General features: G+C 35.2%; 1 protein-coding gene and 1 long non-coding RNA gene across 2 annotated transcripts in view; one reads left to right on the top strand and one right to left on the bottom strand.

Moving 5' to 3' along the window:
• The window catches only part of LOC309663463, a 320115-nt gene that overhangs the window by 94885 nt on the left and 200804 nt on the right, over positions 1-24426 (top strand). The window lies entirely within an intron of this gene.
• The window catches only part of ANKAR (ankyrin and armadillo repeat containing), a 65845-nt gene that overhangs the window by 4171 nt on the left and 37248 nt on the right, over positions 1-24426 (bottom strand). Inside the window, exons 13-21 of the mRNA XM_082466128.1 lie at positions 22405-22826; positions 22080-22233; positions 21836-21997; positions 16991-17097; positions 15164-15286; positions 5422-5580; positions 4599-4716; positions 2123-2232; positions 2-198 (exon numbers count right to left, since the gene is read on the bottom strand). Of these exons, the coding sequence (XP_082322254.1) occupies positions 2-198; positions 2123-2232; positions 4599-4716; positions 5422-5580; positions 15164-15286; positions 16991-17097; positions 21836-21997; positions 22080-22233; positions 22405-22826 (1552 nt within the window). The remainder of the gene's footprint in view (position 1; positions 199-2122; positions 2233-4598; positions 4717-5421; positions 5581-15163; positions 15287-16990; positions 17098-21835; positions 21998-22079; positions 22234-22404; positions 22827-24426) is intronic.

Raw genomic sequence — 24426 nt, 5'->3', positions numbered from 1 at the left:
CCTTAAGGAAGGAAGTCCCACTCTTTGTTGCATTTGAAATTCCTTTAAAAATGCTGGGTTTATACTTGCATCTCTGCTGATATTCTTTGTTATACGAAGGAACTGATTAGGCTTATTCCTGCATTCCTTTAATAAGATTCGGAAAGCATTTGCATTGTAAGTTAAGTAGCCAAGAGCGCTGGAGCAAGCCATGCGAACCTAAATGAAGAGGAAGCAATTTCTCCTTAACCATTGAGCTTTGTTCTTAAAATATCTAACCCAGTGCTCTCATTAAATATTTCATAGGAAAGTCTCTGTAGCTATGTATAGCAAATATGTATGTCAACTGATGGCACTCCATAGATGGAAGCATACCAGCAATATTTTTAGGGAAGGCTGTCAATTGCCATTGATTTCTAGTAGTTGTTCCCAGTCCTGACTGCATTTTAGAATCACCAGGAGTTTAAAAAAAAAAAAAAAAAGCCCACCAACTAAATACAGACTCTCTTAGTAGAATCTGGCATTGTGTATTGTTTTTAAAGTGCCACAGGTGATTCTAATGGGCAGCCCAAGTAAGAACCTTTGAGTTTGAGGGCTTCCCTGGTGGCCAGTGGTTGAGAGTCTGCCTGCTAATGCAGGGGACACGGGTTCGAGCCCTGGTCTGGGAAGATCCCACATGCCGCGGAGCAACTAGGCCCGTGAGCCACGACTACTGAGCCTGCGCGTCTGGAGCCTGTGCTCCGCAACAAGAGAGGCCGCGATAGTGAGAGGCCCGCGCACCGCGATGAAGAGTGGCCCCCACTTGCCGCAACTAGAGAAAGCCCTCGCACAGAAACGAAGACCCAACACAGCCAAAAATTAATTAATTAATTAATTAATTAAAAAAAAAAAAAAGAACCTTTGAGTTTGAACTAAGACAGTAGACAGCCAAAAATTAATTAATTTTAAAAAAAAAAAGAACCTTTGAGTTTGAACTAAGACAGTAGGTCTCAGTCTTCATTGTGCATTGGAATCACCTGGATAACTATGAAAATCATGTCTGTATTCCATCCCCTAGAAACTGATTTAATTACTTTGGGGTGCATTGAACTGAACATTGGGACTTTTCAAAACTGCACAGGTGATTGTAATATAGGAAACCAAGTAAGAGAGTATAGCATAAAAGTAAGTTAAAAATAAGCCGCTCAGGGAAGCAACTCAATTTTCCACGGCAAAACCAAAGAAACAAGCACAAGTATCAGGCCATGGGACTCCAGAAAAAGTAATTATTTCTTTGAAGGAAATACCCTCTGCATTTGACTCTGAAGTAATTAGGTTGTTCATATAATTAATAAAAGTATATTCCTGGGAAGTTCTTAGGAGAATCTGTTCATGGTGGCATAAGAAATGTCAAAGAAATGAACATAAACCAGGCCCATGCAGGGTATCAGAAGGTTGACATAGTGGTCTTTACACTGGCATCTGACTGCTGTATATGCCCAAAAACCTTCCACACCTTGAACAGTGGTTCTGGACCAGCAGCCTCAGCTTCTGGGAACTTGTTAAAAATGCAAATTCTAGGGCCTACACCAGATGTATTAGATCAGAAACTTTGTGAATGGAGCCCAGCAGTCTATGGTGTAACAAGTCCTCCAGGTGATTCTGTTGTACCCTAAAGTTGGAGAAATACTGCCTTAGACCCTGTGGGAAAAGCAAAGGAAACACTTAGAGGCAAAACACTACTATGGCCAGCCTCGTCTTCAGGTACCCTCACTCTAACCCTGTTTGGCAGGTAAGGAAAATTTTCCAATGGTTCCACTTTCATTCACTACAAATAATCATAGAAATGACAATGATTTTAATTATAAAATATAAAATATTTTATAAATAATTATAAATTTCTGTATCATCCATGTACATATTTGTAGACTGAATCTTAAAGATTGAAGTTAAAATGAATGTGCACATTTTGTGGAAACCAGAATTGTGAATGGCAAATGTAGTATTAGAAAAATCATCAGATTTTGAGTTAGTAATATGAACTATTATATGAGACTCAACCTGTGGAGAAATTAGCCCGCAGAAGTGAGAGAGAGGCAAATTATATTTTAGAATATTCTATTTTCGAATTAATTAATTTTTTTTTTTTTTTTTTTTTTTTTACCTCTTCTTGCCTTGAGTACAAATGATAGCAGAGCCGTTGGATTGTCCCTAATGTGGTAAATGCTTCTGGAATACCAGCTCTAGAATGAGCCAGGGTAGCTATTAAATTCCCTATAAATTAAACAACAAGAAAAAAAATGCCTGTGTTATTTAATTGGTATAAACTGATATACTGTGCTTTCATTCACTTGCATACATTAAAGTATTAAAAAAGGTTTGAGGGACTTCCCCGGCGGTCCAGTGGTTAAGACTTCACCTTCCAATGCACGGGGTGCGGGTTAGATCCCTGGTCGGGGAGCTAAGATCCCACATGCCTTGCGGCCAAAAAACCAAAACATAAAACAGAAGCAATATTGTAACAAATTCGATAAAGACTTTAAAAATGGTCCACATCAAAAAAATCTTTAAAAAGGTTTAAGTCACAAGACATCTCTATTAATGAAGACCTGCTGAGAAAAAGCATGTGTGTTAAATGTAGAATAAACTTTCCCCAAAGTTATGGTTTGGTTTTCTGTCACAAACAGTAAAAGTTAAATAGGTTTATTTAAGAGTGGGGAATTTTGAAAAATCAGAGGTTTTCTTCCTCTTGGCTTCAGAATATATTTTGTTTTGAGCTTTTATGGTTTGTTTTAATGACTATGAACATAATGTTTGAACTACTGTAAGAAAATTTAATGTCCTTTTTGCAATTCAGATGGCTTTGAGTTAAGAGCTTAATGGTATTTTAAAACCAGGTAATGTATTGCTTATTGAAGTTTATGATCATTGAAGTTCTTGCCATAAAAAGAAATGTTTTGAGATTGAAGTAATAAAGTGATCTAGTAATTAAATAAATGTGCAGCTACGAACTTAAGATTGTTTCATTCGAATTCGTGTTTTATTTTTAGAGCTTTCGTGTGATATTCTTTCACAATATTGTTGCGTGTTGGAATAGGTGTAACACAAATTTTAAGATATAAATGTATTTTTACATTTGTGGGTGGATACTTTATTGAGGTATTAACTGAGTTTTTGTTCTCCTTGTATTTTTTTCCAGCCTCCATTATTAGCCAGGAAGCCCTTTGTATTTATTGCCTCAGGATGAGGAGGGCTGGGTTGTATGGCCTAGAGCAAAAATTGTCTAAAGATAACCTTTCTTTCAGGCTTATATTTTCAAAAGCCTGAGTTTATAGAAGGCATTATGCTAGGGGGAAGGGACAGAGGAGTCTTTAAAGATACGGAGTAAGAAATGGGGAACCAATGGGGAAGGGCAGAGAATCTAAGACTAAAACAGAGATAGCAGGAGCTCTGAGTGAAGAATGGCTAAGTGGTGTGTGTAGAAAACTGGACACTTGGCAACAGAAATCTCAGTCTCTGCAAAATTTTATGCTTTGGGAACCTCTTCTGGAAACCATATCAACTTGGACTTGAGCATGTCATTTATTTTACATTATACCTGAGGCTTGAATATCTGGCTTTGCTTGAGATACCCCAGACATGCATATAGCTCTGGAGATGAATATGACTCCAATGGTGGAGTGCAGAGAAAGCCCAATAATTTTTGAGATTGTTTCTACCAGCCTGGGAAAATTAATATTTGAAAGCTAGACTAATATGGCATTTCTTGCACAGAAGAGTTTGTGGAGTAAAACTGAAACCCACTACAATTGTTTTTCAGAGTCATAGAATTACTATGACATTGAATTAAGAATGTTATTTAGATAAAAATATATTTAATAACTTCTTTTAAACATGTATTTTTCCTAGATAGTTTTCATCAGAAACTTTTTGTTTGCTTGAATTTACCTTCCATGCCAAGTAAATACACTCCGTAAAAATGTAATTTTATGGCAGCAAGTGGAGATTCCTTCACTGTGTTCAGTAATCCATTTCAGTTAAAAAAGCAAATACTTTATTTTTTGGTAGTTGTCACTCCATATGGCTGTCATTTTGATACTGTTTTATGTTGTATTGAGCATGACAGATCAAGAGAACTAATGTATTCATCTGGAGAGTTAGGTCTAGATAGATATAGTCACACAATTAGCACTATGTCAAGAACTCTGTTGGGCCATTTTGCTTTCCTATATTTCATAGCAACATAGAGAACTCTTAAATATTAGACAAATATGCACAATTAGTCAAAAGGAAACCAGACAGAGGTTATCAGTATAAGTCTGTCAGTATTATTATAAATCAGTGTATAAATTTTGTTGTTGGTAGCTCATAGTTGAATTCTCATCTTACATTCTGGAAAAAATAATTAGGGGTTCAAAAAAGTAATTAGGAAATCAGAAAGGTTCTATTTGGGGTGCAGAGTAGACTTTCATTGTTCCATGTAGGCTTAACTCTGGAGTTCCATGTAGACTTATATGAGTTCATTCTTCAAACTGTGTGACAGAATATCAGGCTTATTACTTCATTATTGCTCAGATTACCAAAAAATTTTTTGGTAAATAGTTTTAGGTGGATATGATTAGCTTCTAGTTATTTCTTACCTGTCAAGACAATAGTAGTGGAATGAACTGAATATAGACTATCAACTAAAATAGTAACACCTCTTGCAGTCAAAGTAATGTGGTCCACATCTATAATGACTTTAGCTAATATAATAATCTAAAAACAAAAAAGAGGCATAGAATCATTGAACATTTTCTACTCAGCTTCTGTAATTAACCTTTTATTTCTGAGGGGATACTTCTTGGAAAAGTAAGAGGGGTAATTTGGTATGATTCAATGAGAAGCAAGCTGTGTGGGGAGGACCTAGAGTACATATCCCTATCTGATCACTGCAGTGACCATCGTAGGCCATATTATTCTTTCTACAATGTCTGCAACTTTTGCATTGTTGAAGTATGGGTTCATAGAAAATACTTCTAAAGGTCATAGGATAGAAAAAGAAGAGTAAGACCAAGAAGAATCCAGATACATAAGGTTGTCTACACGGTTGAAGAATTAGGTGATCAGCTAAAGATCTGCAGTTAGAAAACTTGTCTTGGACACTACCATGTTTCTCTACCTATTTCCTTGTAAAACAGGGGTGATGAAAATAATACTATATTTCTATCAATCTGATAGGGTTGTTATAAGCATCAGATGAGATATAAAGACAAAAGTGCCTTGTGACTTGTAAAATTCTATATAAATTAAGAAATCCTCATAGATAATGGAGTTTTTATGAGGTGAGGAAGGGACTGGTGTAAAAAATACTGTGAATTTTACAAAAGCGTAAACATTTTTCCAGATCCAAAGTTTTTTCTAATTTTTCAGTTTTCACTAAAAAGACATATTGATTCGAAGTTTTAACCTTCAATTTTATACCTGAAAAGCTGCCATTGCCTTCTCAGTTTCAAATGTTGATTCAAGAAAAGGTTCAAAAGTTGATATGGTCATTATTCCACTTTCCAATATTAAGTATTGTTGAAAGCGACTATTGAAGGCAAAAAGGGTTAACGCATAGCCTGCTCTTAAACAAATATCCTAGAAATAGGAGAAACATGCATTATCTTTAACTTACTTCATTTGCCATGTTACTCAAGGTAATAGGTTTTGAATTCTTGCATATTAAGAAACATTTCATTCGTATCTCTGGGAGTAAAATAGGACATTATTGGAGAAAACAGATAATAGAGTTACCCCAGAATGTTATTGAACAGATAAAACAGAGAATTAGGTTGTGGTATCAGGGAGAAGAAAAGAGAAAAAATTTTACTTTTTAAACGGAATGTTAGATTACTGATTATGCAAATGAATACCTAAATGGTAATAGGAAACTCCACAATTTCATTAACCTTCAACTTTTGTTTCAACATATTTTTATTTCAATATTTTGAAATAGAGTTGATAAATCAAAACTTCTCTTGTATAGCATGATATATATTGAATTTTATGCATTGTGAGATATCTGTCATTTCTTAAAATAAGTACAAATTTTACAAAACTTCTACTGTACTATATTCTAAGGAAGAATAAAAGAAAAATGATTTCCTTTTAAAAATCGCATTTTAACATTCTGGGAGTGGGTAAACAGAGCAAAAGCCAATTCTCCCTTTGGCAGTCCACTTGCCAAAGATTAACAAGTATGGTCCATCTTCTAGAAAGACCCAAAATATACAATCTTATCACTAAATCTTATTTTTAATATTTTATTTGAACATGGTAGTACAGAGAGAGAGAACCGTTAATCTTAGTGTGAGAGAACCATTAATCTTAGTGAGTTTTCTTCTGCTGCTGCTCTTAATCATATAAAAATGCTATAGGTACATACTGAAATATTTACAGATAAAATTATATGATGCCTGAGATTTGCTTCAAAAGTAATATAGGGGAAGTGAGGGAATATATAAATAAGATTGGCCATGAGTTGATAACTGCTGAAGCTAGGTCATGAGAATATTTGAGTTCATTATGCTACTTTGTCATTCTTTTTCTGATTGAAATTTTCCATAATAAAAATTATGTACTGGTCGGCTCCTGAGAGCTCACGGCGCAGGAGCAGAGCAAGCGCCGCCGAGGCCCCAGGCCCCAGGCGGCGGCGGCGGTGGCTGGGACAGTAGGGCGGGACCCGGAGGCCTGAACACTCTCTGCAGCCCCTCTCCTGGGTCTTCACAGGCCTTGACTGCCCCAACGTCCAACTTTTCCGCCTTCTCCCTCCCCTCCCCCGAAACTCCAGCAACAAAGAAAAGTAGTCCGAGAAGGAGGGGCGATGCAGGTCATCGCCCCTCCTCACCCAGGAAGGCCGGGACTTACTGAAAAATTAGAAAGGAGAGAGCACAGACAGCAGAAGCAAGAAGAACTACAATCCTGCAGCCTGTGGAACAAAAACCACATTCACAGAAAGACAAACAAGATGAAAAGGCAGAGGGCTATATACCAGATGAAGGAACAAGATAAAACCCCAGAGAAACAACTAAATGAAGTGGAGATAGGCAACCTTCCAGAAAAAGAATTCAGAATAATGATAGTGAAGATGATCCAGGACCTCGGAAAAACGAGGCAAAGATAGAGAAGATGCAAGAAATGTTTAACAAAGACCTAGAAGAATTAAAGAACAAACAAACAGAGATGAACAATACAATAACTGAAATGAAAACTACACTAGAAGGAATCAATAGCAGAATAACTGAGGCAGAAGAACGGATAAGTGACCTGGAAGACAGAATGGTGGAATTCACTGCTGGGGAACAGAATAAAGAAAAAAGGATGAAAAGAAATGAAGACAGCCTAAGAGACCTCTCAGACAACATTAAACGCAACAACATTCGCATTATAGGGGCCCCAGAAGGAAAAGAGAGAGAGAAAGGACCAGAGAAAATATTTGAAGAGATTAGAGTCAGAAACTTCCCTAACATGGGAAAGGAAATAGCCACCCAAGTCCAGGAAGCACAGAGAGTCCCATACAGGATAAACCCAAGGAGAAACACGCCGAGACACATAGTAATCAAACTGGCAAAAATTAAAGACAAAGAAAAATTATTGAAAGCAGCAAGGGAAAAATGACAAATAACATACAAGGGAACTCCCATAAGGTTAACAGCTGATTTCTCAGCAGAAACTCTACAAGCCAGAAGGGAGTGGCATGACATATTTAAAGTGATGAAAGGGAAGAACCTACAACCAAGATTACTCTACCCGGTAAGGATCTCATTCAGATTTGATGGAGAAATCAAAAGCTTTACAGACAAACAAAAGCTAAGAGACATCAGCACCACTAAACCAGCTCTATAACAAATGCTAAAGGAACTTCTCTAAGTGGGAAACACAAGAGAAAAAAAGGACCTACAAAAACAAACCCAAAACAATTAAGAAAATGGTCATAGGAACATACATATCGATAATTACCTTAAACGTGAATGGATTAAATGCTCCAACCAAAAGACACAGGCTTGCTGAAAGGATACAAAACCAAGACCCATATATATATTGTCTACAAGAGACCCACTTCAGACCTAGGGACACATACAGACTGAAAGTGAGGGGATGGAAAAAGATATTCCATGCAAGGGGAAATCAAAAGAAAGCTGGAGTAGCAATACTCATATCAGATAAAATAGACTTTAAAATAAAGAATGTTACAAGACACAAGGAAGGACACTACATAATGATCAAGGGATCAATCCAAGAAGAAGATATAACAATTATAAATATATATGCACCCAACATAGGAGCACCTCAATACATAAGGCAACTGCTAACAGCTATAAAAGAGGAAATCAACAGCAACACATTAATAGTGGGGGACTTTAACACCTTACTTACAGCAATGGACAGATCATCCAAAATGAAAATAATTAAGGAAACAGAAGCTTTAAATGACACAATAGACCAGATAGGTTTAATAGACATTTATAGGACATTCCAGCCAAAAACAGCAGATTACACTTTCTTCTCAAGTGCACATGGAACATTCTCCAGGATAGATCACATCTTGGGTCACAAATCAAGCCTCAGTAAATTTAAGAAAATTGAAATCATATCAGGCATCTTTTCTGACCACAACGCTATGAGATTAGAAATGAATTACAGGGGAAAAAAGGTAAAAAACACAAACACATGGAGGCTAAACAATACGTTACTAAATAACCAAGAGATCACTGAAAAAATCAAAGAGGAAATCAAAAAGTACCTAGAGACAAATGACAATGAAAACACGAAGATCCAAAACCTATGGGATGCAGCAAAAGCAGTTCTAAGAGGGAAGTTTATAGCTACACAAGCCTACCTCAAGAAACAAGAAAAATCTCAAGTAAACAATCTAACCTTACACCCAAAGGAACTAGCGAAAGAAGAACAAACAAAACCCAAAGTTAGCAGAAGGAAAGAAATCATAAAGATCAGAGCAGAAATAAATGAAATAGAAACAGAGAACAGTAGCAAAGATCAATAAAACTAAAAGCTGGTTCTTTGAGAAGATAAACAAAATTGATAAACCATTAGCCAGACTCATTAAGAAAAAGCGGGAGAGGACTCAAATCAATAAAATTAGAAACGAAAAAGGAGAAGTTACAACAGACACTGCAGAAATACAAAGCATCCTAAGAGACTACTACAAGCAACTCTATGCCAATAAAATGGACAACCTGGAAGAAATGGACAAATTCTTAGAAAGGTATAACCTCCCAAGACTGAACCATGAAGAAATAGAAAATATGAACAGACCAATCACAAGTAATGAAATTGAAACTGTGATTAAAAATCTTCCAACAAACCAAAGTCCAGGACCAGATGGCTTCACAGGTGAATTCTATCAAACATTTAGAGAAGAGCTAACACCCATCCTTCTCAAACTCTTCCAAAAAACTGCAGAGGAAGGAACACTCCCAAACTCATTCTATGAGGCCACCATCACCCTGATACCAAAACCAGACAGAGATACTATAAAAAAAAGAAAATTACAGACCAATATCACTGATGAATATAGATGCAAAAATCCTCAACAAAATACTACCAAACAGAATCCAACAACACATTAAAAGGATCATACACCAAGATCAAGTGGGATTTATCCCAGGGATGCAAGGATTCTTCAATATATGCAAATCAATCAACGTGATACACCATATTAACAAATTGAAGAATAAAAACCATGTGATCATGTCAATAGATGCAGAAAAAGTTTTTGACAAAATTCAATACCCACTTATGATAAAAACTCTCCAGAAAGTTGGCATTAGAGGGAACCTACCTCAACATAATAAAGGCCATATACGACAAACCCACAGCAAACATCATTATCAGTGGTGAAAAACTGAAAGCATTTCCTCTAAGATCAGGAAGAAGACAAGGATGTCCACTCTCACCACTATTATTCAACGTAGTTTTGGAAGTCCTAGCCATGGCAATCAGAAAATAAAAAGAAATAAAAGGAATACAAATTGGAAAAGAAGAAGTAAAACTGTCACTGTTTGCAGATGACATGATACTATACATAGAGAATCCTAAAAATGCCACCAGAAAACTACTAGAGCTAATCAATGAATTTGGTAAAGTTGCAGGATACAAAATTAATGCACAGAAATCTCTTGCATTCCTATACACTAATGATGAAAAATCTGAAAGAGAAATTAAGGAAACACTCCCATTTACCACTGCAACAAAAAGAATAAAATACCTAGGAATAAACCTACCTAGGGAGACAAAAGACCTGTATGCAGAAAACTATAAGACACTAATGAAAGAAATTAAAGATGATACCAACAGATGGAGAGATATTCCATGTTCTTGGATTGGAAGAATCAGTATTGTGAAAATGAGTATACTACCCAAAGCAATCTACAGATTGAATGCAATCCCTGTCAAATTACCAATGGCATTATTTATGGAACTAGAACAAAAAATCTTAAAATTTGTATGGAGACACAAAAGACCCCGAATAGCCAAAGCAGTCTTGAGGGAAAAAAACGGAGTGGGAGGAATCAGACTCCCTGACTTCAGACTATACTACAGAGCTACAGTAATCAAGACAATATGGTACTGGCACAAAAACAGAAACATAGATCAATGGAACAAGATAGAAAGCCCAGAGATAAACCCACGCCCCTATGGTCAACTAATCTATGACAAAGGAGGCAAGGATATACAATGGAGAAAAGACAGTCTCTTCAATAAGTAGTGCTGGGAAAACTGGACAGCTACATGCAAAAGAATGAAATTAGAACACTCCCTAACACCATACACAAAAATAAACTCAAAATGGATTAGAGACCTAAATGTAAGACCAGACACTATAAAACTCTTAGAGGAAAACTTAGGAAGAACACTCTTTGACATAAATCACAGCAACATCTTTTTTGATTCACCTCCTAGAGTAATGGAAATAAAAACAAAAATAAACAAATGGGACCTAATGAAACTTCAAAGCTTTTGCACAGCAAAGGAAACCATAAACAAGATGAAAAGACAACTCTCAGAATAGGAGAAAATATTTGCAAACAAATCAACAGACAAAGGATTAATCTCCAAAATATATAAATAGCTCATGCAGCTCAATATTAAAGAAACAAACAACCTAATCCAAAAATGGGCAGCAGACCTAAATAGACATTTCTCCAAAGAAGACATACAGATGGCCAAGAAGCACATGAAAAGCTGCTCAACATCACTAATTATTAGAGAAATGCAAATCAAAACTACAACGAGGTATCACCTCACACCAGTTAGAATGGGCATCATCAGGAAATCTACAAACAACAAATGCTGGAGAGGGTGTGGAGAAAAGGGAACCCTCTTGCACTGTTGGTGGGAATGTAAATTGATACAGCCACTATGGAGAACAGTATGGAGGTTCCTTAAAAAACTAAAAATAGAATTACCATATGACCCAGCAATCCCACTACTGGGCATATACCCAGAGAAAACCGTAATTCAAAAAGACACATGCGCACCCTAATGTTTATTACAGCACTATTTACAATAGCCAGGACATGGAAGCAAGTTAAATGCCCATCGACAGATGAATGGATAAAGAAGATGTGATACATATATACAATGGAATATTACTCAGCCATAAAAACGAACGAAATTGGGTCACTTGTTGAGACGTGGATGGATCTAGAGACTGTCATACAGAGTGAAGTAAGTCAGAAAGAGAAAAACAAATATCGTATATTAACGCATGTATGTGGAACCTAGAAAAATGGTACAGGTGAACCGGTTTGCAGGGCAGAAGTTGAGACACAGATGTAGAGAACAAACGTATGGACACCAAGGGGGGAAAGCCACGGGGAGGGGCGGATGGTGGTGTGCTGAATTGGGCGATTGGGCTTGACATGTATACACTGATGTGTATAAAATTGATGACTAATAAGAACCTGCTGTATAAAAAAATAAATAAAATAAAATTGAAAAATTGAAAAAAAAATAATGTACTTACAAAGTAGTCACCTGGTCACAGGCAAGAAGAAAAGTATTAGGTACAAAGGAATAGTGTCCAGAGAATAGTGTCCAGAGAGTGAAGCAGGTGGTAACAATCTTGGAGGAAAAGTAGAATGATTGAGAGTGGAATGGGCAGTAGAAGGAAAGGGAGAAGATGCGTGTCCCTGAGGAATAGGGTAATGAGAGTAAAGTGTGGAAGGAACAGAGTGGAGAAGGAAGAAATGTGGCTTAGAAAGTCAGTCAGACATGAATCGCTCATCCTGTTTTTGCCCATATTACAGCAGCACTTCTCCATCTTTTTTGTGTACTACACTAGAGTAAAATTCTGTATTTAAAAAAATTAATGCAATGACTTCATTTCTCCCCCTTACAATCCTTATTCCTTCCTCAAAACCTCCCAGAACTGAGAGAGACATAGTTGGCAATTCTCTCCCCTTATTGCTAAATGCACTGTAGATAACAAAAGTTTGGGAGTTTCTCTATTTCTCTAGGGTTAGTGTGGCCCATGGACCAGTGATAGTCCACAAAATCGTTGACAACAGGATTATAGAAACTGAGAATAGACATTTAAAAGAAACAGCTCTTCCTTACAGTTAAATACCAGTTAATAAATTAATAAAGAAGGGAAAGTTTTTAAAAAATCGCCATTAGGCAGATGCCAGAGTAATTATTATTGCATCAGTGGATCCTAAAATTGGTGAGCAAAAGTACAATGCAAAACAGAATATTTCCATAGTCTCAAAGCATCTCACCTCAAGATACTTGTTAATTACAAAGGGAAGAACAATAACTTTACAGTGGAGAAATATGCCAGACACCACTTTAATCAGGCACCCAGAGTTAACATTGCCAGTTATAAGGTATATCAACATGTACCCCCTGAAATGATGCACTGGGAAAGTGCATGAAGACTATGGTATTCTTGCCAAAATGCATAACCTCAGTTTAACTGTGAGAAACATCAGATAAATTGAGGGACATTCTACAAAATAACTGGCCTGGACTCATCAAAAATATCACAATCATGAAAGACAGAAAATCATGAAAGACAAAGGACTGTCACAGATTAAAGGAGACTAAAGAGACATGATAACTAGATGCAATGTGGGATCCTGGATTGAATTCTGGAATAGGAAAAGGACATTGGTGAGAAACTGGCAAAATTTAAAATGAAGTCTGCAGATTAGCTAATAGTATTGTATCAATGTTAATTTCCTGGTTGACATCCAGGAAAGCTGTATGAAGGATAGCCAGAACACTCTGTACTATTTTTGCAAATTTATGGAAAGTCTAAAATTATTTCAAAATTTAAAATTTGGTTGCTTTAGGGACTTCCCTGGTGGCGCAGTGGTTAGGAGTCTACCTGCCAATGCAGGGAACACGGGTTCGAGCCCTGATTCAGGAAGATCCCACGTGCTGCGGAGCAACTAAGCCCATGCGCCACAACTGCTGAGCCTGCGCTCTAGAGCTCACGTGCCACAACTTCTGAGGCCCGCATGCCCAGAGCCTGTGCTCCTCAGCAAAGAGAAACCACCGTAATGAGAGGCCCCCCCAAAGAGTGTCCCCCACTCACCACAACTAGAGAAAGCCCGCACACAGCAACGAAGAACCAATGCAGCCAAAAATAAATAAATTAATTAATTAAAAAAAAAATTTGGTTGCTTTAAAATTATTTCCCCATAACAGATTGCTGAAAAAATGGCTATTCCTTTATCACAAATAGTTTGAGAACCACCACTCTAGAATACTGGGTAAGAAGTGGATGACTGAGTTTTGAAAGGTCATAAAATTAGGTTAAACTTTGATGCATCCAAAAATATTTGTTTTTTGGCTCTTCACCAAGCATTAAAATTGCTACATTTCAGAATGGGAGAAAATATTTGCAGGTGAAGCAACTGACAAAGGATTAATCTGCAAAATATACAAGCAGCTCATGCAGCTCAATATCAAAAAAACAAACAACCCAATCCAAAACTGGGCAGAAGACCTAAATAGACATTTCTCCAAAGAAGACATACAGATTGCCAAAAAACACATGAAAGGATGCTCAACATCACTAATCATTAGAGAAAAGCAAATCAAAACTACAATGAGGTATCACCTCACACAGGTCAGAATGGCCATCATCAAAAAATCTAGAAACAATAAATGCTGGAGAGGGTGTGGAGAAAAGGGAACCCTCTTGCACTGTTGGTGGGAATGTAAACTGATACAGCCACTATGGAGAACAGTATGGAGGTTCCTTATAAAACTAAAAATAGAACTACCATATGACCCAGCAATCCCACTACTGGGCATATACCCTGAGAAAACCATAATTCAAAAAGACACATGCACCCCCAATGTTTATTGCAGCACTATTTACAATAGCCAGGACATGGAAGCAACCTAAGTGTCCATCGACAGATGAATGGATAAAGAAAATGTGGCACATATATACAATGGAGTATCACTCAGCCATAAAAAGAAATGAAACTGAGTTATTTGTAGTGAGGTGGATGGACCTAGAGTCTGTCATACAAAGTGAAGTAAGTCAGAAAGAGAAAAACAAATACCATATGCTAACACATATATATGGAATCTAAAAAAAAAAAAAAAAAAAAGTGGTTCTGATGAACGTAGGGGCAGGACAGGAATAAAGATGCAGTCGTAGAGAATGGACTTGAGGACACGGGGAGGGGGAAGGGTAAGCTGGGACGAAGTGAGAGAGTAGCATTGACATATATACACTACCAAATGTAAAATAGATAGCTAATGGGAAGCAGCTGCATAGTACAGGGAGCTTAGCTTGGTGCTTTGCAACCACCTAGAGGGGTGGGATAGGCAGGGTGGGAGGGAGACACAAGAGGAAGGGGATATGGGCATATATGTACATATAGCTGATTCACTTTGTTATACAGCAGAAACTAACACAACATTGTAGAGCAATTATACTCCAATAAAGATATTTTAAAAATGAGACTCTGCACATTAAAAAAAAATTTACATTTCAAGATGAAATATGACAACTATGAAAAATATGGAACAATATTATTCCATCATTACAAACTAACAACCCACCAGAGAGATTTTACATTTCTTAAATAATATATTTGAATATTGCCATGAAAAAGACTAGATGAAATTTTGAGGATGTAGTCTAAAAATCATTTTCTTCTAAATGAGCTCTAATATTTTGTATAGTTATTACCTTATCTTGTGAGTGAAGAAGATAAAGGACATCAGCATAATTAAATCCTTCATTTTCTTGTAATTCATTCTGTAACTGATCATTCCTTAGGACAATGCATGCCAAGGAAAATGCCACTTCAACCTAAAAATGTGATTTTCAAAAATTATTTTTCACTCATGGTTTATCAAATGACATATTTCATTATACAAATATTTATATAGGATATACCAATTCAAAGATACCATAAAATCCATTAATTCCATCTCTCTGACTAGTATTTAGAGAGTGGCATTTACAACTTCTGGAGAAACGTCCCTTATAATTTTTAACAGCTGAGAAAATATCCTTCTGTGTGCTGCACAATCACAAAGCTCCATTTGAGGCCATAGGGGGAGGCAACAAGGGCCTGCAGGACATGTGAAGAAGTTTCTCTTAAGTGCATAGTTGCATTCCTTCTACATCTAAAAAAAGGTTTTTTTAATTTCCCAGCATGAATTAAAAAGCTGTTCTGAACTGCTTGTTAGCTACTGACCATTGAGTTGTGACGCTTTAATAGAATGCCTTCAACTGAAGCAAAACATTGGCAGATAGGAAAAACCTGAGGAGGTTTTCCTCTTCTAGTTCTGTAGTCATTTAAGGAGGTTGTTAATGAACCTTGTTTATTATTGGGCTCAGTAGACAAATTTTTTAAGTGCTACACCATGCATTTCTATGAAAAGTGTGAATTTGAAAAGCATGATTATTATTGCGAAATTAGTATAGAATCTTACTTGAGGAAAAGTATTAAAATGTATTTATGTTTTGTTTTAACAAGTTTAAGAACTCAGTGAAAATATATACTGAAATACAGATAGATGCAGTTGAAGTAAACTGGCCATGAAAATGCACATTTTAAAATAAAAATGTATTTTTATGTGGAATTTTCCTTTGTCTTGTGAAAGTTATTTGTACTTTAAACGTTGTTGCAGTTTTTGCATATAATTCCAGCCAAAAAATTGCTAGCATATGCCTCTTTTTTTTGTTTCCCTAATCAACTCCTGTAATGAAATAATCTCTTTCACAGCAAGAAAAGCCAGATAACTTATGACATCTTTTCTGATAATAAACACATTCCTTAAAAGAAACAATGCTATGTTTACTTATATATTTTCCTCCTATGTTATTTTTATTTTCTCATTTCCAGCAAAGCACATACCAAATTTTGAAGAGAAAATATATTTCTTGTCCTTATAATTTCTGTCTGGCCAAGTATAGACGTCCTGAATTTCTAAAACCTTGGTAAAGGATTTGAATAGATGTGAATGTCGTTTTATTAAAGGCATTTTACTAGAAGTAAATGGAAGAGTGAATGACTCCTCAACAACTCATAGTAATACCTAGCAGTGTCCACCCTTGAGATAACTATTGCTGCCAGACAACACAGACTGCTTTGTAGACGGCAGGGCTGTATTGATGGTGTGGCACTGACAGGATTCACTTATATTTGAGAAATTTTGCTACATAAATCACACATCCTCATCATCCCCACCCAGTTTTAGCAACCAATATCTGAGGAAGTAGGGAAGAAATTCTATGAATAATCAAATATCTGAGGAATAAAACTTCTTTGATGAGTAAGGACATGAGACTTTCTTATTATATTTGAAGAAACCACATTTTAATAAAACTTAGTGGTATCTTTGCTACTATCTTTGTAGCAACTTTTTTGTTTAAAACTTCTAAGATTTTGTTTAAAAGGTTAAGTATTTTTATTATACTTGTGAGCTTGCCTAAAGATACAAATTATTCTTAAAAAGTCATTTATGTTAATTTTTACTATATCACACAAAAAAATCTTATATATACCTTAATGTTAGGAGAAGGGTGATTTCTCAGTAGTTGGATAAGTACTGGAAAGGCATTTTCTTCTACAACAAATTGTTGACTAATGGGATTGCTTGTATGGGCGACACCTGTAAGAATCCACAATTCCATGAGATAATATTTTTTCCATCTTGAAAATGGTAAAGTCAAACATAGCTCAACATATTTGGTTGATAATGTGTCCTAGCGTAATATGGTTGGTAAACTACAAAAAGAAATGCTATATTGACACTATTTTACCTTAATTAATTTTTTAAAAGGCAAAGTGGATAAACATGGAAAATTTACTGTTAGAAGTGTAGCTGGTTTTCTAATAGTCACAGAACAAAGAAATTAGAAGTGCTGGACTATCAGGGAATAATAATGTAATAGCTATCATTTATTAAAAAATTATTATGTACAAGGTACTTCAGCTTATAGTTGCTACTGTTTTCCATAAAAAGTTTGTTTTTATAAAAATAACTCGAGTAATCACCTGGTTAAATTTCTGGATTCCTTAAATACACATACTAAAAAGATAATCTTACTTCTCCTTTTAAACATACTACTTTAAATTGCAGGTCTAATCTCAATGAAGAAACTCAAATCATCTCTTTCTAGTGGACATGCACAAACAATTTAAATTTTGTTCTTTTGCCAATAAATGTCACAACACATATGCAATGGGTTTACATACTTAAATATAAATACAAGATTGGGGTCCTTTATGAACAATGAAGAGAAACCACCTACTTATTATGACCTGGGGAAGTTTGAAGGGACTAAGGGAAATATTATAGAAGGAGCAAAGAATACTTTGGCTTCCTTGTCCCCTACTCCCCCAACACTGGCCACCAGGGGATGTACACAAACACTAATTACATGAATATTCTTCATCCAACCGACAGGTATTGAATGCCTGGTACACCAGGCACTGAGGTAGGAGGTAGGGCTAAAAGAAGGAATTAGATTCTCTACCCTCAAGGAGTTTATATTTTATAGGGTGAGCGACTATCTAAATATATGATTTCAATACAGTGCAATAAGTGCTTTGACAGAGGTTAGAAAAGTACACTTGAAGCACAGAAGAGGTATTGCTCACTTCAGAGTAGGTGGAAAAGGAGTAGGTAGGGAGATTTCAAGGAGTGAAGATGCTGGAGGTGGGTTTCAAAAAAATTACTATTTTTAATAATGATGATTATAATGATGATGGTGGTGTTATAAGATGAACACCCTCAAATCTCTGACTGAATCTTCACATGTTAATAATGGAATGGAGCTCAAAAATTAAGTTGGGAAAAGAATCACTACAAGCAGTAGGCTGAACAATTCTCAGAGCTCACACTTGTCTAGGGATGGTTTGTGTTCCTACTGGCCAGAGTGTAGATACCTCATAATACACGGGACTATACAAAGAGATTGAGTCCTCTGAAAGGAATCATCTCAAAAGCACAGGGTTAAGTTAGTTCCAAAGTAAAGGCTGCTCCAGACTTGTCCTAGGAAAGGTTAAAAGCTAGGTGCAAATGGATCAATTTGATCCCAACTAAAATGACTGCATGCCAGAATAAAGCCTAACTCTCTTTAAAGGAAAACAATAAGATCCAGCATATATCAATTTAAAACTCACAATGCCCAGCATTCAATCAAAATTTCTTATGCATGATTTTAAAATATGAAATACCTAAGGTAAAACTGGCAAAAAATGTGCAAGAGTTGTACATTGGCAACTATAAAACATTGCTGGGAGATATTAAAGAAGGCCCAATTAATGGAGAAATATACCGTGTTTATGGATTACAAAACGTGATATTAATGGGATGCATGTTCTCCCCAAATTTACTTATAGATTCCATGCAATTCCAATCAAAATAACAGAAGGATCTTTTTTAGAAATTGGCAGGTTAATTTTTTTAATTATATGGAAATACAAGGGACCTGAAACAGCCAAAACAGTTTTGAAAAACAACAGCAAGGTCGAAGGACTTAATGCTATCTGCTTTCAAGATTTACAGTAAGTCTACAGTAATTAAGACAGTGAGTATAACGTAAAGATAGACAAATAGTTAAATAGAACTGAATAAAAAGTCAAGAAATAGACCCACAAATATCTAGTCAATTGATTTTTGACAAAAGTGCCTAGCTAATTCAATGGAGGAAAAGATAATCTTTTCAATAAATGATGCGGAAGCAATTGGGCAGCCATATGTGAGAAAATGAATCTCAGCCAACTCAAAATGTATCATACATCAAAATATAGAGGAAAACAGAAAAACTTTATGATCTTGGGTTTAGCAGAGAGTTCTTAAAGAGGACACAAAACCTACAAACAGAACAATTTTTAAATCAATGAATTGGACTTCATCAAAATTTAAAACTTCTCCTCTTCAAAAGACCCTGTTACAAAAATGGAAAGATACCACAGACTGGAAGAAAATTTATGAAAAACATACGTCTAACAACAACAACAAAAGAGCTGTATCTAGAATTTATAAAGAATGCTTACAACTCAAGACAACACAATGTAAAAAATGGGCAAAATATTTGAACAGACACTTTAGCAAAGAAGATATACAAATGACAAATAAACACATGAAACGATGCTCTACATCATTAGTCATTAGGAAAATGCTAATTAAAACCACAATAAGATTTACTACATATCCACTACAATAATAAAATTACCATACTAAATGTTGATGAGGATGGGAAGCTACTGGAACTCACACACAGCTAGTAGAAGTGCAAAGTGGTAACACTACTTTGAAAAACAATCTGGCAGTTTCCTCAAAAGTTAAACATACACCTACCATATGACCCAGCAATCCTACTTCTAGATGTTTACCCACGAGAAATGAAAACGTGTCTATACCAAAACTTGAACACAAATGTTCGCAACAGTTTTATTTACAATATAGCAAGAAACAGGAAACAATCCAAATGTCCATCAATGGGTGCATGGGTAAACAAATCATAATATATCCATAAGCATTAGGGTTTTCCAAAGAAAGAGAACCAACGGGATATATGTATGTATGTATGTATGTATGTATATCATAAGGCATAAAATTAACCATCACACCATACAATGGAATACTACTCAGCATTGAAAGAGAAGTATTTTATTGATGTTTGATACAATAATATGGATGAATGTCAAAATAATTATGCTGAGTGAAAGAAGCAAGAAAAAAGTACACGTGTAATTCCATTTACATAAAATTCTAGAAAATGCAAACTAATCTACAGTGATAGAAAATAAATCAGTGGTAGAGATAATTTAATATCAAATTTTAAAAGTAATTTTGTGCTGTTAGGATCCATGCCATGAATTCAAATCAGCACATTATTTTTTAAAGAAAAAAAATCAGAAGCTTATGTTTTAATATGTAAAATACAATAAAGCCATTCTCAGATCATAAGAAAAAAAAAACCAGATCAGTGGTTATCTGGGGATGGGGTGCAAAGCGGGAGGAATTAGGAAGGGACAATGAAACATTTGGAGGGGATGATTATATTCACTTACTTGATTGTGCTGATGGTGTCAGTGCTGAATACATATGTCAAAACTCATCAAACTGTACACTCTAAATAATGTATTTAATATTTTATTCTATTGTTTATTTTATTTAAATATCTTCTTATATGTAAATTGTATTTCAATATCACTTTTTTAAAAAACTCACATTTTAAAAACTCTAGGTGTGCAAAGAAGCAGGAAAATATGATTCATAATCAAGAAAAAAATCAGCCAATAGCAAGAGACCCAGAAATAACGGATATGCTGGAACTAGTTACAGAGATGTTAAAACAGCTATTTTAAATATGTTCTATATGTTCAAGGGTATAGAAGAAAACATGAACATGATGAAGAAGAAAAAGGAAGGGGTATGTGTGTGTAAAGAGTCTAAGCTGGTGAGTTTGAAAGCAAGAGTTTTTTTCTGTAGTTCTTGTCTATGGCAAGAACTTGTCTATGGCAAATGCGGACAGCTTTGAAGTGAACTAAAGAGAAGAAATTGAAAACACACATGTATATCAGTTATCTTTGTATTTGTGTTATCATTTACCAGAATTTTAGAAATAATTTATACCATAGACTCTGGCTAAAACAACAACAACAACAACAAAATTATCTTGCCTGACTTGATTGCCTGCAAGCAGTTAGTGAATTTCAGTAAAGTAGCTTTTTTAAGAAAAAAGGAAAAAAAATTTTTTTGAAACCAAGTCCTATGTTCTTCAGCTAGAATTTTTTTTTTTTTTCTGGAAATACAATGGACTAGAAATAAAGTTTTAGGTTTTTTTTTCTCTTGCCTACAGGAAGCAGTCTCAGTCAGTCCCATACATTCATGCAGGTCAGCAAAGAACCTGATTTTTTATTTTTGGTAAGTCAATCACCAACAATTCCACAACATTTTTCAGATATCCCAAAAGGTTAATTCCTCTGCAAAGAAAGGAACAACTAGACCTAGTGGCCACTATGTAAACAAAGAATCATTATGGAAAGAGACTGGAATCGAAAAATGTGCCGCAGCATTAGAGACACTTCTATATCTTCAAAAACATATAGTTCCTGAGATTCAAAATAAGAAATATTTTTCTCTTAACTTAAAAAAGGAGATTCCTTTAAGTCAAAATAGCCAAGGCTCATGGTCCTCATTTCTCATTCTAACCAGAACTCAAGAGCAAGACTGATACAATACGCTTAACTACACCACTTTTACTCATTAAGGTCTTGGAGAAATAAAAACATTATAATAACAGATTAAATATGGTTAAGGGCTGCAACAGTAGGGATAGAGAGGAAGAGAAGTATTTACTGATATTTTTAAAACTGAGAATAAACGTACAAACCAATACAGATGGATCCCACTGCTTTGATGACACTCAGAAGTGTTCCTTCAGCTATTTTACTAATCCTTAGTAAGCGAACCAGTGGTGCAATTCCATTCCCTTCACATATTTGATTTTGGTGTATCCTGCTGTCCTTACTTAGCGCTATGACTGCTTCACCTCCTGGCAACGAAAAGCAAGAAACGTGTGATATTCCAATGTCCTGTTCTATATTGTACAGATTTATGCATAGAAAATAACTTACCAACATACTGCATTTTAGCTGATGGTGATAAAAGCATATTTATTATAAAGTTGTATCCAATCTGTTCTGCCATATACTTTTGCTGTTTTAGTGTTTGTCCTGCCAAGGCCCAAAGTGCTACAGCTCCTTGTTCCTTAACGTCTATTTGAAACGCCTATTTAAAAAAGTATTCCATTCAGTCAATGAGGATTTATTGAATACCGTAGGAATGTATGTTTGATAAAATGTTTATTCTAGAATTAGTTTTAGTTTTCTTTTCACTTAACTAAATTCAATATTGAATGCTTTATCTAAGAAAAATGAAAAGGAATCATAAAATTCCTACCTTGAGGAGTTTTAAAAGATATTTACTTAATGATTTTTCCAGAAATGCTCTCTGAATAGCAGGGTTGTAACTTGCCAGTGCTTCCACAGCCATTGCACCCTTCACTTGAACACTAAGTTGTTTTCCTATAAAAAGAGCCACCAGAGGAGGAATGGCTCCTTCCATAGCCATAGCATCCTGAACTTCCTTATTGTCACGTGCAACCTCAGCAATTGTAACAGAAGATACAGCTGTCAACACATCTTCAAATGAATTCAAGAACCAGTTAAATAAATCTTTTAAAAAATAAGAGCATAAAAATGCAGCATATATCACTAGTTTCCCATATTTGAAAATCAAATTTATAGAGTTTAGAAAATTTAGAAAATAAAGAAAAATAGAAAAAATAAAACTGTCCAGACTTTCACCACCCAAGCGCAAACATTTCATTTAATCTCATCCACTACTTTTATAAATATATATAATATATATTATATAAATATAGATAACTTTAGATAGTGTTACAGACATATTTAATATAGTTGTACTATAAACACAGTATCCTGCATTTTAATTTACTGGTAAAAATTTTCCCATTCTTTATGAACATTAGTGTCTCCTAAATATTCCATTAATGGGTGTATCACATTTCCTTAAACATTTGCATTTTAAAAAATAATGTGTTGTTTCCAACTTTTCACTGTTTTAAACAATGCTTAGGAGAAATCTTGGCACATTTCCTTCCTGTTTGTATTTTTTTCCCTTGGTATAGAGTCCTAGGAACTATTGGAATAACTTAATACATTTGCAGTAAATTTATTTTCTTTTTTTTCCCTTTTCCTTTTTTTTTTAATTGAAGTATAGTTGACATACAATATTATGTTAGTTTCAGGCGTACAGTAGTTATTTGATATTTAAATACATTATGAAATGATCAACTCAAAAACCATCTATTCCCATACAATGTTATTTCAATATTACTGACCATATTCATTATGCTGTATATTACATCCTTGTGACTTATTTTATAACTGGAAGTTCGTTCCTCTTAATCCCCTTCACTTATTTCGCACAACCCCCAAACTCCCTTTGCCTCTGGCAATCACCAGTTTGTTCCCTGCATCTATGAGTCTGTTTTTGTTCCGTTTGTTCATTTGTTTTGCTTTTTAGATTCCACACATAAGTAATATGATATTTGTCTTTGTCTGACTTATGTCACTTAGCGTAATACCCTCTAGTTCCATCCATATTGTTGCAAATGGCAAGATTTCATTCTTTTTTATGGCTGTAAATATTCCATTGTGTATATATACTACATCTTCTTTATTCATTCATCTATCAGTAGGCACTTAGGTTGCTTCGATATCTTGACTATTGTTAATAATGCTAATTGAAAATAGGGGTGCTTTTATTTTTTGAATTAGTGTTTAAGTTTTCCTTGGGTAAACATCTAGAAGTGGAATTGCTGGATCATTTGGTAGTTCTATTTTTAATTTTTTGAGAAATCTCTACACTGTTCTCCATAGTGGCTGCACCAATTTACATTCCCACCAACAGTGCTAGAGGGTTCTTTCTTCTCCACACCCTCAGCAACACTTGTTATTTGCTATCTTTTTGATGATAGCCCTTTGGAGAGGTGTGAATGATATCTCATTGTGGTTTCGATTTGCATTTCCCTGGTGATTAGTGATGTTGAGCATCTTTTCATATGTCTCTTGGCCATCTTCTTTGGAAAAATGTCTATTCAGGTTCTCTGCCCATTTTTTAATTGGTTTGTTAGGTTTGTTTGTTTTTTTTTTGTAATGTTGAGTCATTTGAGTTCTTTATATATGTTGGATATTAAGTTCTTATTGGATATATTGTTTGCAAATATTTTATCCCAATCAGTAGGTTGTTTTCTCATTTTGTTGATGGTTTTCTTTGCTATGCAAAGCTTTTTAGTTTGATTTAGTCCCATTTGTTTATTTTTGGTTTTGTCTCACTTGCCTGAGGAGAAATATTCAACAAATATTGCTAAGATCAATGTCAAAGAGCATACTGCCT

This window comes from Balaenoptera physalus (assembly GCF_965194825.1).
Source record: "Balaenoptera physalus genome assembly, chromosome: 6".
Taxonomy (NCBI): Eukaryota; Metazoa; Chordata; class Mammalia; order Artiodactyla; family Balaenopteridae; genus Balaenoptera; species Balaenoptera physalus.
The sequence above is the reverse complement of the archived record's forward strand: the minus strand, read 5'-3'. Positions and strand labels throughout refer to the sequence as shown.